Source organism: Spea bombifrons, chromosome 3, assembly GCF_027358695.1.
Source record: "Spea bombifrons isolate aSpeBom1 chromosome 3, aSpeBom1.2.pri, whole genome shotgun sequence".
Lineage (NCBI taxonomy): Eukaryota > Metazoa > Chordata > Amphibia > Anura > Pelobatidae > Spea > Spea bombifrons.
In genome coordinates this window covers 116,549,055-116,565,807 of record NC_071089.1, presented here as the reverse complement: position 1 = coordinate 116,565,807, position 16,753 = coordinate 116,549,055, and the positions used below count along the sequence as shown (strand labels likewise).

The 16,753-nt window shown below is 43.0% G+C and overlaps 1 protein-coding gene and 1 long non-coding RNA gene across 2 annotated transcripts; one reads left to right on the top strand and one right to left on the bottom strand.

The window, feature by feature from the left end:
• The first annotated feature begins 7,159 nt into the window (after positions 1-7,159).
• LOC128482764 (uncharacterized) lies at positions 7,160-9,190 on the top strand. The gene is made up of 2 exons (XR_008351013.1): positions 7,160-7,221; positions 9,079-9,190. It is a non-coding gene; the product is annotated as an uncharacterized LOC128482764 (long non-coding RNA).
• Positions 9,191-14,219: 5,029 nt separating this feature from the next.
• Positions 14,220-15,047, bottom strand: LOC128484172 (transmembrane protein 171-like). Its single transcript, XM_053460490.1, has one exon. It carries the CDS (start codon positions 15,045-15,047, stop codon positions 14,220-14,222), a length of 828 nt encoding a protein of 275 aa, XP_053316465.1.
• Positions 15,048-16,753: the final 1,706 nt, after the last annotated feature.

Below are 16,753 nucleotides of genomic sequence, written 5' to 3'. Positions count from 1 at the left end.
AAAAGAGAAAGCGGATTTCTCATGAACCCTACGTTTTATACACTTAATAAATTCCTCTTCTGTACACTAAATACCATTTTATACACTAAATAAACCGATTTACTATTTTATAAATAAACCTTTTTACCATTTTATACACTAAATAAACCGATTTACTATTTTATACACTAAATAAATTCCTCTTCTATAAACTAAATAAACCGATTTACCATTTTAAACACTAAATAATCTGATTTACCATTTTTTTTACACTAAAATAACCTATTTACCATTTTATAAACAAACCCATTTACCATTTTAAACATTAAATAATCCAATTTACCATTTTTTACATTAAATTAACCCATTTACCATTTTATACACTAAATAAACCGATTTACCATTTTAAACATTAAATAATCTGATTTACCATTTTTTTTACACTAAATTAATCTATTTACCATTTTATACACTTAATAATACTATTTACCATTTTATAAACAAACCTATTTACCATTTTATACACTAAATAAGCCGATTTACCATTTTATACACGAAATAATCATATTATACGGCGTATAGTGTGACGGAATCCCCAATATTTATGCCTCGGCTAGGTGTTTTTTTTAAATAGTTTTCGCCGGATATCACCCGTCGCCGGAATGGATCTTATTTGCCGGCAAATTGTATATTTCTATGTTTTGCATTACGCCCTCAGTCCTTAAGGGGTTAAACTGGGAGTCATTTCCTTTCATTCATTTGTATAATTACTTTGTATAAAAAAAAAAAAAAAAAAATATTCCTTCTAGGCACCGGTGTACGTAAAAAAAATACCTCCCCGGGTCAGAGTTGGGAATAATCCAAAACCACAGCTAATTATTTCAAGTGATTTGAATCATCTGATAATATTTGGAGCCCTTTGGCGCGCTTTTCTAATTATAAATGACCCCACGACGGCCCCCATTCCAAGTGGTCTTATCGCTGCTTGGAAAATGTCACAGGTTTCCATATTAGTCGTATAATAGCATCTGAAAAAGAGACTACAGAGGTCTGGAAACCTTATGTGATCTGTATACCCTTTTCTGTGCTGGCTCAATAAAAGGTATCACTAAAGATTCGGTCTCGTTAAATCAGACGCAGGTGAATGAGTCTGATATTGTGGTCTGGCTCAACACAGACAGGCTAACCATCATTTTTATGAATCCGTTAAGCTGACGCGGGACACTTTCTATACAATGTGTTCCGGTGTTGGGTAAGTATGTAGCGCCATCTAGTGGATATATTATATACCTAATTGCCCGTCGGAATGGATTGCTATAAAAAATCCATGTTTTTGGCCACTTAAGGTTAAAAAATCATGGGAAGTTTTTTTTTTCGATTCAAGTGGGGGGGGTGGATAACCAGGGGGCCCCTCGGTGGACCACCGCTCCATGGACATGGCCTTCCTAGTAAACTTACACGGCGCAGCATCCTTAAAATGCAGCACGCTGGGATATGACTCAGGTGACACCCGCCATCTTTAATGCCTTCCCTAAAAAAAATACCCCTCTGTGGGGATGTAACATTGGAACTTCCCAGGTCAGGCTACCTGGAGCTCACGCTCTTTGTGTGGGGGGTGTGGCTTAGTGACGGGTGCGCTAACCGCAAATGTGGGTGGGTTAAGTCAAGAGAGGGCGGGTCTAGCTCTAGTTAGCTTAAATCTGTATGGAAGTAAGAATTGGGCGGGGAGTGGGCGTGCCTCACCTGGAGAGTTCTCCGGTGTAGAAATACCCCCTTCCCCTGGGTCTCCATTTACCCCTCTGTACCCTCGTTGGGCCTCCCTGCCCCTCCCCCCTGTCAGTCAAACACCCATTGGTCGTACTGTTCGCCAGCGGAGTATGATGGCACTATTTAAATCCATAAATAATAAATAATAATTCATGGTCAATAAATGATAATCGAGAAATAATTATCGATAAATAAGAAACAATAATCAATAAATAATCAAAAAATAATAATAAAATAATAATAAAATAATATTTCTTAATGAAAAGCAGGAAGCTGCAGCACATTTCCTCCCGCCTGACAGCCGCCAAACAGATCCTTTGTGTCCCGGGTGGAATTCTCGTATCTGGGGGTGAGAGACATTATCGTGTTTCCCCTGAGCCGTGTCCAACTACTCCTTAAGTTATGAAGCCTCGTTAGACACGCGGTGCCTGTAACACGCATCCGGACGGTAAGCGCGGGATTTATGACGTGCGGCTGAGGTTTGTCGTTGCGAAGCCCCCCGAGTCCTGTTTAGACAGATAGCGAGCGGCCGTAAGTGAGATTAATGACAATTGGTGCTGAGCTCCCCGGTAAGAGCGTCTTTGGGTTGGGAAATGCAGAGCAAGTGAACCAGACCTCCCCTGTGAAGAGGATACGAAAAAAATCCCCCTCGCACGGCAGAATTGGTTTACCTGCAGCCCCGTACCATGCATTTTCTATAACTGCACCTTAATGCATGGGGGGATTCAGTCTCTTTCCCCATCTCCTAGGCTTTGCTCAAACACATCCCCTGCTTGTCGCTAGGGCCACCATCAGAAATCTGGGGGCCCAGGAAGAACCTAATGGCAGGGCCCCCCTGCCGGCCCCACCACCTGCTTCTACAGTAATTACCCCCAGTGCTGTATACAGTAATAACCCCCAGCGCTGTATACAGTAATATAACCCCCAGCGCTGTATACAGTAATATAACCCCCAGTGTTGTATCCAGTAATATAACCCCCCAGCGCTGTATACAGTAATATAACCCCCAGCGCTGTATACAGTAATATAACCCCCAGCGCTGTATACAGTAATATAACCCCCCAGCGCTGTATACAGTAATATAACCCCCAGCGCTGTATACAGTAATATAACCCCCCAGCGCTGTATACAGTAATATAACCCCCAGCGCTGTATACAGTAATATAACTCCCAGCGCTGTATACAGTAATATAACCTCTCCAGCGCTGTATACAGTAATATAACCCCCCAGCGCTGTATACAGTAATATAACCCCCCAGCGCTGTATACAGTAATATAACCCCCAGCGCTGTATACAGTAATATAACCCCCCCAGCGCTGTATACAGTAATATAACCCCCCAGCGCTGTATACAGTAATATAACCCCCAGCACTGTATACAGTAATATAACCCCCAGCGCTGTATACAGTAATATAACCCCCATCGCTGTATACAGTAATATAACCCCCAGCGCTGTATACAGTAATATAACCCCCCAGCGCTGTATACAGTAATATAACCCCCCAGCGCTGTATACAGTAATAACCCCCAGCGCTGTATACAGTAATATAACCCCCCAGCGCTGTATACAGTAATATAACCCCCCAGCGCTGTATACAGTAATATAACTCCCAGCGCTGTATACAGTAATATAACCCCAGCTCTGTATACAGTAATATAACCCCCAGCGCTGTATACAGTAATATAACCCCCCAGCGCTGTATACAGTAATATAACCCCCCAGCAATGTATACAGTAATATAACCCCCCAGCGCTGTATACAGTAATATAACCCCCCAGCACTGTATACAGTAGTATAACCTCCCAGCACTGTATACAGTAATATAACCCCCAGCGCTGTATACAGTAATATAACTCCCCAGCGCTGTATACAGTAATATAACCCCCAGCGCCGTATACAGTAATAACCCCCAGCGCTGTATACAGTAATATAACCCCCCAGCGCTGTATACAGTAATAACCCCCAGCGCTGTATACAGTAATAACCCCCAGCGCTGTATACAGTAATATAACCCCCAGCGCTGTATACAGTAATATAACCCCCAGCGCTGTATACAGTAATAACCCCCAGCGCTTTATACAGTAATATAACCCCCCCAGCGCTGTATACAGTAATAACCCCCAGCGCTGTATACAGTAATATAACCCCCCCAGCGCTGTATACAGTAATATAACCCCCCCCAGCGCTGTATACAGTAATAACCCCCAGCGCTGTATACAGTAATAGAACCCCCCAGCGCTGTATACAGTAATATAACCCCCCCCAGCGCTGTATACAGTAATAACCCAAGGCCGCCATTGCTGTCAGTCATGTGATAATTTGGGTTATTTTCCCGGCTCAAACACCACACTGAGATGATGCTTTATGGCGATGCTAATGAAGTCCGTTCCTTTTCATTAAAGGAGAGAGTCCTGCTGTGTGATTAAGACCGAGCAATTCCATTGTATTGTTTCCGGCAGGCAGTATGATAAGGAGTCGAGCTGTCTAGTAGATTGGGGATCAAATAACAGAGCGAGAACTCAAACAAATACCTGAAAACATTATATTCTGGGGCAAAACCCAGAGCTGCTTTATGAAAGGAAACAATATTTTGGAAAATGTATTTTTAATCTAATAGTAGAAATAAAAGAATTGGAGTTCCCCTTTAAGAAAAAAATATGTGCTTTTTTTAACGATTCCTTGGTGAATACTGCGGGATTCTGACGAATACTTTAGATAACGATGTCTCTTCTGCTGGTTCACCGGGGAGCCAGGTAATTTGTAACGCGCCCGAGTGGCTGTCATTACTCAACGAGATAAAGCCAAGTGTCTGACCTCATTATATCGAGTGTTCCTGACGTGAACTGATAGACTCGCTTCTCCAAGATACCAATAAAAACGCAGGTATTTCAGGATTCCTCCCTTAGCTGATAGTTTCCTATAATTTTTCTTTTAAAAAAAAGCACCAACTGCCAGGATTTATTTTTTAAGGAATAAAAAAAAAAATCTCGATTTTGGGTAAAGCCATAAAATTTCCACGGAAAACAAAATGATCTTAAATGAATCATTTATAACCATTTCCAGAAAAATATATATAAAGAAATAGATAGGATTTGAATCATTGGTCGGGAGTCAGAATGCGCCGTCCCAAAGTTATTTATTGGGAATTGTGTCATTTGTCAAAGTGCGCTCTGAAAATACTTTTTTTTTCCGTAGACAAAGACGAGAAAACACAAAATGCATTTTTAAAATGATGACTTTGTGTATAAAAGGGAAAAAAAAAGTTTTCCAACCCTACCTGGCCCTATGTGAAAAAGTAATTGCCCCCCAGCGAGAGCCGTTAGCCACTGGCGTAACTCCAGGTTGGAAGGGCCCTTTCTAAACTGTTTTGAACCAGCACGGGGAGAGAGGAGCGTATCGGAGGTCACGTGACCCCGCGGTCAAACCGAGACTGCTTGCACACTGTGTACTTGTGTGTGAGCATGGATGTGTACTTGTGTGTGTGAGCATCAGGGCCGGCCCAAGGCATAATGCCGCCTAGGGCGAAGTTTAAAGTGCCGCCCCCCAATTATCTACCCTTCCTCTGCCATCCCACCCCGTCCCTATCCCCCCCCCTTTGTAATTACCTTTCAGCAGTCCTGCGGCGAGTCTCCCTGCTCAGTGCCGGCTTGTAATGATGAGCGCTGAAAATGACGTCATCTTCCGTTGCTCAGCATTACAAGCCGCACCGAGACCGAGCTAGAGGGCTCGCAGAGGAGAGAGAGGGGCGCCGAGCGGGCGCTCTCTCTCCTCCTCCTTAAAAAAAAAAAAGGGCTTGGGGCGGCAAAGTGCCGCCTGGAGCAATTGCCTCACTCTGCTCCATGGTAGGGCCAGCCCTGGTGAGCATGGATGTGTACTTGTGTGTGTGTGAGCATGGATGTGGACTGTGTGTTAGTGAGTACGAGTAAGTGTGTCGGCGGCGGCGGCGATGGTAGTGTGATAGTTTGGGGCTGCTTTGCCACTTCAGGACCCGGGCAACTTCCCATAATTGATGGAATCAGGAATTCTGCTCTCTACCAGAAAATCCTGAAGGAGAATGCCCGGCCATGAGCTTGTGACCTAAAGTTCAAACGCAGTTGGGTTCTGTAGCAGGACACAATCAACACCCACCTCTGAACGGCTCAAAAGAAGCAAAATTAACGTTTTGGAGGCCAAATCAAAGTCCTGACTTGAATCTGATTGAGATGCTATTTAATGACCTTTAAAAGGCAGTTCATGGGCAAAAACCCTCCAATGCGAATGAATGAAAACAATTCTGCCAAGAAGAATGGGCCAGCATTCCTCCGCAGCCATGGAAAAGACTCATTGCCAGTTATTGGAAACATTTGATTGCAGCTGTTGCCTCCTAGGGTGACACAACCGGTTATTAGGTTTAGGGGGGGCAATTACTTTTTCACTGATATAGTTTTCAATTAACTCTTTACCTGCAATAAATGAAATGATCCTTTAAAAACGACATTTTGTGTTTGCTCACGTTGTCTTTGTCTGATATAGAAATTATTGGATGATCTGAAGCCTTTAAATGTGACAAATAAGCAAAAATAGAAGAAAATATATCAATAATAATAAATAATAAAAAGTAAATCTGTTTAGTATAAAGTCTTCATATACAAAGCCGCGCTACGTGCCTCCCAGGGCATAACATGCCACTCTAAGAGATAAGGGCTAAGGGCGGCCTCCGTGCGGACAGCTCACGTCTCACGTAGGCGCCAGAACGGGCAGGCCAGGCTGTCTACCATGCAGTCAGAACTAAAAACACATGACATCACCGGTGACCTCACCTTCCTTTTCGGCCCCGTAGAGGGGAGCTTGTTAGGGAGAGACCGCAGAAAGGCAAAGGGAAGGGGGGGGGATATGCTGGTTACTTTGGCAGGAGTACAAACTTCTGCAGAAGCTCACGGCTCGGACATCAAACGCGCAGACGCTGCCCGCTCTTTCGAGTGTCCGAGCTTATCTCGTCCTACGATGGGCCGGTGATATCATTGTGATGTCTGCCTCGCACTAAGCGCTGACCCCCGGCCGCTAGCACGAGAGATCGGTGCAAAAATGGGAGAGTGAAGCCAAATTTGGATCGTTTTATTTATGTCACAAATACTGTATTTTAAACAATTCGGCTTAACCCTTTGAGTGCCGGGGGCCAAGGCACTTTGTTACGTGACCCCGCTGAAGCCCTCCTCCTTATCTCTTTATCCCTACTTCCCTAGCATACCCCAACGTTCAGGGGCGGAGGGCTATTGCCCCATGCCCCCCCCTGGATCCACCCATGATTATGTCTCCTGTCACTTAACCATTGCCTTATCTATGTAACTGTTTTAACATCCAAACCCAACTGGTGACGTAAGACTTACTGGTCTGTAGTTAGCCGAGTCTTCCCTGCTTCCTTTTTTTACAACAGTTGCCAACTTCCAATCTTCTGGAACTACTCCTGCAATTAGCGACTGGTCAAATAAGTCTGGTAGGTACTGAATGGGTTAAACAGATTAAGCGCTTTGGCAACTCAGTTTTAGAGTAGCTTTGTTACATGATTTTTCTTTTAGGGACCGCAGATGGATACTCTAAATGGGGAAGAAGAATTACCGTGTTGAAAATGCTGACAATTCCCATAATCTGTAATGTTATAGTAAAACAAAAATAATAAAATAAAAAATATAAACAATAAAACTAAAAACCATAGTAAAAAATCCCTGAGCAGCTAGTTTTTTTTTTGTTTTTATGTGTACATTTTTTTATTGCTTTTATCAAATACTTTGTATATTTGCTGCTTCATTGTATTTAGATTCATATATATTTTTTTAATTATTATTTTTAATATCTGGCCGGTTCTGACCTGTACATATCCCACAGAATCTTGTATTATTTTTTATTACCGTATTTGCTCGATTATAAGACGACCCTGATTATAAGACGACCCCCCAAAATCTGAATATTAACTTAGGAAAAAAAGAAAAAGCCTGAATATAAAAAAAAGTTTTTACCAGTAAATGTTAATTCATGTAAACTATTTTTTTTAATAAAAGCTAGGATTGAGAAAAATATTTTTTTGGTTTTTATTTCCTTGTATTTTCCAACCTGTCCCCCCAGTTACGCACATCTGCCCCCAGGCTTGCCACACCAATAAGGCACTGTGGCCCATGATATGCCTTTTAACCCTCTATATGCCACTGCGCCCCATGGTATGCCTTTTGACCCCCTATGTGCCACTCTGCCTCCAGAAATGCCTTATACCCCTATATCCCATTCTGGCATTTAGGGGGTTAAAATGCATATTATGGGGCAGAGTGGCATATAGGGAGGTATAAGGCATTTCAGGAGGCAGGGTGCTCTATTAAATGCCCCCTTAACGCCACTCTGCCTCCTGAAATGCCTTATACCTCCCTATATGCCACTCTGCCCCATAATATGCCATGTAAACCCCCTAAGTGCCAGAGTGGCATATAGGGGTATAAGGCATTCCAGAAATGCCCTATGCCCCCATTTAACACACACACACACACACTTACCGGTGCTTCCAATTTCCTGCTGTATTGCCGGGGCAGCGGGTTGACGTCTCCTTCCGCTGCAGCCGGAAGGAGGTGGAGTTGGCAGCGGGGGTTTGTCTGCGTCTGTCGCGCATACTTCCCCGGCTGTCAGAGATCAGAGTGCGGGGAACTCTGATCTCTGACAGTCGGGGAAGGTATGCGCGACGGACGCAGACAACCCCCGCTGCTAGCCACACCTCCTTCCGGCTGCAGCGGACGTTGTCTACGCGGATCGCGTAGACGTCAACCCGCTGCCCCGGCAATACAGCAGGAAGCACCGGTAAGTGTGTGTGGGGGGGTGTTAAAAGGAGGATCCAGGTCCCCTGCAGCGGTGCGGGGGATCTGGATCTTAGTCTCATAATCAGACCTCTATTTGAGGTCTGATTAGAAGACGACCCCGATTAGAAGACGAGGGGTATTTTTCAGAGCATTTGCTCTGAAAAAACCTCGTCTTATAATCGAGCAAATACGGTATATTCACTGGAAAGCAAACAATGGACTGTTACTGGAGTTACTCCGTTTACTTGTGCATCGCATCTGAAGAAAAGACCTCTGAGGTCTTCAAAGCTTATGTATCTTCACATCTTTTTCTGCGTTGGGCCAATGAAAGGCATCCCCTTGGACAGTAGATTCCATCCTCTGTTTGACCAATCAGTTATCTCCATTTTGCTTTATTCAGAGAGAATTGTGTGTGCTAATGGCGCCATCTAGTGGCGATTTTCAAATTCACAGTTGTGTATCTACATTTGGAGCAATTTTAATGTTTTTAATATTTTTTTTCTGGTTCATTCCAGCCCTGCTTGCTTATGACTGTGTGATCATGAAACTGGGAAACAGGAGCCTGGAGAGTATGTAACAGTTTATCGCAATTCAAAAAATGAAATAAATCAATCAATTAAAAAAAAATGTAAACATTAATAGAAATTTAAGGGATGCTATAGTGTCATGACATCATTGCGGGGCAACCGTCTAGTTATAAGAACTATTCTTTGGGTGTCTAATCGTGTTATGGTGCTCTATGAAAAAGTAACACAAAACAGAAACTTCCATTGGACATTTATTTTTTACATGGAAAAATCCACAAATACATTAAAAAAAATGATAGTGTGAGAAGGAGCGATCCAGTCCTTTAATGTACCCTAAAACAGAACAATAAAAAACGTTTTCTTATTTGTACCCTGAAAATAATGGCCGCTCAGAACTGGAACTTTGTGAAGAATCCTGGGGTTTATGATAAAGATGAAGAATACAGCCTTTGTCCTTAAGGGGTTAAACAAAGTATCTCCAGAAAATAATCCCCAAATCCTGGCATATTTTGAATGAATTTATTAATGATAAAAAGCCGTTAGTACACAGGGTTAATCCAACTTTCCCTCCAATGTTTTTTTTTTTTTCCTTTCAATTAATATTTGCATTGGAAAATATTCTAATTAGCCAATCGGTCAGTGACGTTTACTGGCCTGGGGGGGGTTCAGCAGTCTGCCGCGTGGTTGGCGCTGACAGCCTTTTAATGAGATCCTGTCCTCGGAAATATACTTATATATCACCCATAAAATATATATTAGTGGGAGAAAGATGGTGAATTCCGTCCTGTTCTAGATTGTAAACTCGTGCGGTTTCTATAAATCCAAATCGTTATGAGACGCACTGCTTGTTATGACCTGTTTTCCATTGTACCGCTGCGGTATATGATGGCGCCATAAAAATCAATATATATATATATATATGTAAGATAAAATGTTGTTGTCATTACATGCCTTCCAACTGTCCCGCTTTGTGCAGGACAGCGTCAATTTTGAGTGACACTCTACCGCCCAAGCTCCGCCCCTCGGCATCCCGATATACCATTATCATATATATATATATATATATATATATATATATATATATATATATATATATATATATAGAGTACATCAATCTGGCACCGAACCTCCATAAAAGACAATAGAGGCAAGACATCTCTGGTGGCGCCCTCTAGTGTCGGGTGAGTGAAATGCTGTGTTCAGGTAGCATTGGAGATTTATAAATACCGGTAATAGAGACTAATGATTTGAATCCATTCCATTATTTAGGGATGTCTGCACCTATTTACGACCATGGCTTAGATACAGAGACTTCCCGGGACACCCAGAGGAGTGTGATGTCACACAAATGTAGCCAGTTTTGTGATGTCATGCTCGTCCAAATTATGCGGGCATCATGGCAGGGATGTTTTCCATTGGACCACCCCTAACTTTCCTTAGATCATCATATGTAAGGCTCTTTTAAGGGACTGATGAGAAATGTTAATGGACACCAGGGAAACAAGCTTGGGGATTAGGACTGTACTGTCGAACTCAGGACTTTTGTCAGCAATCACATCAGTTATAGTTCCTATAAGGCAGTGATGGCGAACGCATGGCACGCGTGCCGCTGTTGGCACGCCGAGCCGTCTCTGTGGGCACGCCGTGACTACAGTCATACACTGTAGTCACGGCGTCGGCTCCCGCGCAGGGCCGGCCTTTGGGGTGTGCGACCGCACAGGGCGCCACACTCCAGGGGGCGCCGACGCCGCCGCTCATCAGGGGGGTGCCAACTTGCGGCACCCGGCACCCCTCCAGATACGGACAGTAATGTCCGCCGCTGGAGGAGCAGGCTCGCAAGGGAGCAGTATCGAAGGTCTTTAGCAGATCTCCGGCTCCCTTGAGTGATTTTAAGCCAGGTTGAACCCGGCTTAAAATCACTCAAGGGAGCCGGGGGTCTGTTAAAGACCTCCGATACCGCTCCCTTGTGATCCGCGCGGCAACAGCTGCTGTGCGCCGGGGTTTGTTGTCAGATCCCGGCGCACAACACTGAAGCCGCGCCCACCGTTGTCCGTGCCCTCTGACCCGGAAGAAGACAGAGAAGATAGAAGAACTGAAGAAGAGGAGCGAAGAGGAGGAAAAGAAGCTGAAAGAAGAAAGGAAAGGTAGGAAAGCATTAAGTGAGAGTGGATTGGTATGTGTGTGGATTGGTGTATGTGTGTGGATTGGTGTATGTGTGTGGATTGGTAAGTGTGTGGATTGGTATATATGTGTGGATTGGTGTATATGTGTGGTTTGGTGTATATGTGTGGATGAGTATGTGTGTGGATTGGTATATGTGTGTGGATTAGTATATGTGTGGATTGGTAAGTGTGTGAGAGTGATGGGTGTTATGCTGTACCATTTCCAATGTCTTTTTCATGATCTAATTATGCTCGAAAAGTACATCATAACTCCCATCACTCTATACTGTTCCATACAGTGGCAGAGCCTTGCACCCCCACCGCAGGACTCCTGAAAGGTAAGTGAACTTCAAAGAGGGAGAGGGTAGATAGTTAGGAGGGGGTAGATAGGGAGAAGGGAGTGAGACATGGGAAAGGGGGTAGATAGGGAGAAGGGAGTGAGAAGGGGTAGATAGGGCAGAAGGGAGTGAGAAGGGGTAGATAGGGCAATCATACTCCTATCATGCCAAGTCTGCTAGTACATCCTGGAATCTGGATATGCCTGGGCATGATAGGAATGTGATTGCTGTTCCGGCGCTCAGCTGTGAAGCGCGCACCACGGGAAGACGGACGCCTCCCGCTCCCACCGCAGATATTGGAAAGAGCTAATACTTAATTCTCTGTTGTTATTATTTAAGCTCAATAGTTTGCATCTCTTGTTTCCCACAGTCCTCTGAAATGTCCCCTGGGTCCCACTGCCTTTCCTAAAATAATCTATTTCTATTAATATGTTATATTGATGCATACTGTTGTGTATAGTCATTTTGTACCGAAATAACGTCCTCTCCATGTTTAATATGCAGTGTTGGCACTTTGAGGTCTGCAACTTGTTTTGATGCACAGAAATGGGCACTCAGGCCCAAAAACGTTCGCCATCACTGCTACAAGGGAATGGCAACAAGGACAGATAACAGTTTGTACAGAGCCGCCATCAGAAATCTTGGGGCCCAGTACACACTTCCCCCAATGGCTCTAGGACTGGGTTTTTTTCACGTAAGGGTATTGCTGGGACTGCCCCAGAAAAATTTGGAACTGTCGGCAGCTATGCTTTACCCAAACGTGGCTGGAATGCAAACATCAACACTGCTTCGTTTCTGAATTGAGATTTAAATTCAAATAAGATTTTTAGAGGAAATAATATTAGCTCATATCTTAAAATTAGAATATAATATTACTATTAATAATTAGGGTATACGATTTCAGAGGAAATACTACTATTTGCCTATATATATCACAATTACTATATCATATTAGTTTATTAATTTTAATAATAACAATTGCAATCTTTATCTTTTTATTTTTTTAGAAGAAAAACTAATATTTTCCTAAATATTACAATTATTAAACAATTAGTTTATTAATAACACATAAGATTTTTGTAGGAAATACTAATAGTGTCCTATATAGTATAATTATTATAGATTAACTTCTTAATAATAATAATTTTAATAATTTTACAATTTAACTTTTTTTTATAGGAAATACTGACATTTTCCTATATATAACAATTATATAATATTAGCATAATAATGATGATAATAATTATAATAATATCAAGTTTTAACATATGATATTTAGAGGAAATGCTGACTTTCTATATATTACAATTATCAAATAATATTAATTGGATAATAATACTCTTTCAATTATTATAGGATTTTAGAGGAAATACTAATTTTAAACGATTATATTATATATTAATAATAATTATAAACTTATAAAATGGGATTCCTAGTCTTTAGAGTCATTCAGTGAAATAGTTTGGTCCCGAAGAAGTTTAGTATGTTACATGTGGTATTATTTACATGTATGTAAGGATGTATAGGTGTATGTAAGTATGTATGGATGGATGGATGCATGTATGAGTGACAGCCGTGTTAACGCATCGATCTCATACGTTACAGACCGTGCCCTGGAGTATGTGGGCCGTATCCACTAAATGGCTCACGCACACAACATACACGAAGGCAGCGCTTTCACGTGTCCCTAACCAGCACAGATAAACGTGTCTCCTGTAAACATGGCGGCTGCCTTATCCATCCAGGTATATGGACAGACTACCTGCGGGAGACGGAAGCCGCAGGGCGCCCCCTCCAACCCCCTGTAAGTAATGCAGCCGCGGGTCTTTTCACGGAAAGGGAGCTAATTGCCCCCCCCGCAGCACGTCTACAAGCGTCGCGGTGAGACGCCATCTTTTTGGTTTCAGGACTTGTTTGTGCGGTAACGCCTATTTGGCAGCAATACTTATATAAACACGGCGCGTTTTAACGAAGACGCAACATTGTTGAGTTAAACGGCCTGGAGAAGAACGGCTGACAGAGAGCACTAAGCTAGAAATGTTGGAGGGAAAAAAAACTATTTTTGAGAATAAAAAAAAAACCCAGTGCAGAGATCTAATCTATCCTCCTACAAACCCACCCAAAACCGCTGACTTCCCACATTTCCGGTCCGGGTGCGAGCTCGTAGTCGCTCGAGTAATATGAAGAGGATCGCGCTGGGTAGGATATATCTCGTATCTTGGAGGTGATTCCAAGCCAGAGATAACTCATTGATTTCACATGTAAGAGATTTATGTTATAGATTCCATACGATAATGTGACCTCGTACACGCGGTACATCCAGCACGCACAGAAACACACACACACACACACAAACACACACAGATACTGTTTGAGGGGCAACCATGAAAAGATGTCATTTTATTTATCCCTTATTTAAGGTGGAAGTCTCACGGGGGGGAAAAAAACATTTCGACAGGCGTCATGTACGGTGCCGGCACTGACAAAAAACCCGGTCTGATTTCAGTCCTTTATCTGCAGACCTGGATATTGTCAGATGTGATGTTTTGGGTGACGCTTCCGGCTCAAACTCTGTACTGAGTCGAAATGTTAGAAAAAAAACCCCCCCAATAGTTCAGACTTTCCACGTTTAGGGTCCTGGTGCGAGCTCATAGTCACTCGACTCCGATGATTGGGAAACCGAGTGATACGATGATGATGATGAACTCTCTTCAGGATCCGGCTGAGTAGGGAATATGTCCTCGTATCTTGGAGGTGGCTCCGAAGGGTAAAACTCGTCAATGTCTTGTACGGTCGGCCCCCATGGCCTTGGAACGTTGTGTTCATTTTCCCCGCCGCGTCGGCCGGAATCACGGTCGCCCCTCTCCAAATCGATGCTGTCGTAGGATGGAGGGTCCCTGCTCATTGACCAATCAGGTTCTGGAACCGGCTGATATCCGGAGTCTTCTGGGTCCTCCTCAGAGTCGCCGTCCCGACGGATTCCGTTCACACAGACAGCCAGCAAGTAACACAAGCCGATTGCGACTGCGATTATCTGCACTATGCGAGCTACACAGACTTTAGGGGGTTTGTCTGTGTTGGATGCTGGTTTGCAGGCTGGAACCACAAGTCCTGGGATAAAAACCAGTACCACGCAAACCAGTAACAGCATCCCGAGTATTACGAGCATGCCGCAGAGGAAGCTTCTATCTGGATCCGTCGGGTCTCCTTCTAATTCCCTCCTTCTCCTCTCTCGTTGGGCAGTAAAGTCTGCCATCATTAAACATGCCAGCCCTAACCCGGCAAGTACCGGGCCCGTCACCTTGTAGGCGATACAGCTGCCGGACTGGCATGTCGCGAACCCATAGACAGAAAGTAGAGATCCGCCGCATAAGAGCGGCCAGCCAAACACAAACAGCGCGAATGTTATTCTGCTGCTTGTGCGAGGGCCAGGAGTGCCGAAGCAAGTGCGCTCCATGATGGCTGAAACGTGTATCTGTCGGGTGTCAGTCAAAGATGTTCAGGTGCAGAGACTCGCGCCTATGTGCCGGGTATTCCGTCACACGAATGAAGGCCTTTTAATCTCTGCCTATTTTATCTTTTCAAAGTCAATTGAAATCGCGATTTCGCTGCCTGTCGTGGACAGGTAACTGTTATGCTCAGTACTGCTACTGCTCACAATCTGAAACAACCACAGTGTCTGGATGTGCTTTTACAGAACATCACAGCATTGTGACATCACAGCACTATGACATCACAGTCAGGGCAGGCTGTACCACAGTGCAAGGACCATAGGGGTGTTCTGCCCTGGTTCCAAATATCCTCAGGGGCAATACACAGCTACCTCTTTCACAAATGTTTTATTCCACATGACCCCCCCCTCTCCTTACACGAAGTGGTTTGTTCCAAAGAGACTTTCTGCAGTGTTGAGAAGTAAGGGCTTCTTCTGACATTGCGCATGCTTCACAGAAATACTCGTAGATTGTTAATAGATGACAATGTTGAGGATGCTTGGACAGGAGAAGAAACCCTGTTTACACTTAAGAAAAGACAATTAACCCCTTAAGGACCAGACTGTTTTTTTTTTTGTTACCCTTTGACACTTTGGAGATGCTCGTGTTTAGCTGTAATTTTCTCCTCTCCCATTTAGTTTACCACACAAGTTTTATATATTGTTTTTTTCTTAAAGACAAGAAGATTTTTTTGATCTTGTCACCTAATTTCCTTAAAAGAATATATATATATATATATGAGTAAAAATTGAAAAAAGCACTTTTTGTGACTCTTATTTGAGAAAAATTATCTACATAATATCTAGAAAAGCTAATGAAAAAACCCTGCTAAATAGATTCTACAAATTGTTTAGAAATACCCAATGTTTTTATGTTTTTTTGCAAATTATATGGCAAGTACAAGTAGCATATTGCTATGTTGAAGCCATTTTTTTTTAAATCTGGCCATTCTGCCCCCATGTGCTATTTAGGGCATATTTGAAGCTGGCTAATTCAATTTACCCCATCAAACCATATTTAAAAAAAAAAAAAAAACTTTGACATCTGGTCCTTCTGCCCCCATGTCCCATTTGGGACATCTTTGAAGCCGGTCAGATCAATTTACCCCATCAAATCATATATTATTGAAAACTAGACACTCCAAGGTATTTCAAATGGTGGTATTTTAACTCTTTACATGCACTAATTCTACCACCAGCCTTTGTGTCAAAGTTTGTGGTAGTAATTTTTCTTGTGTTCGCTATCGAGGCTTTTCAGACACACCTTTTAAGCTTAAGAGGTGATCATTGATTGTGAGAAATAAAAACAAAATGCAGTTTTAGATGTGGTTTGCCATGACCTTTATTGTTGGACTGTTTTTGGGTTAAACACTATTAATAAGACATACACAAAATGCATACACAAAATGCCCAACAATGCTTCTCTTCCCCTCCGCTGTGCGTATGGATGGATGGATGGATGTATGTATAGATGGATGGATGAATGTATTAATGTATAGATGGATGAATCTATGGATAGATGGATAGGTATATGGATGGATGTATATAAAGCGCAGGTTTCGTATTCCGCATCACTTTGCGCGATCCCGCAAGAAATAGTCACCAATTAGCACTGAGCTGTAGCCCTCTGGTGCTCAAGGAGTTAAGTTCTCTGTAGCAGACAGAAAGGCAAA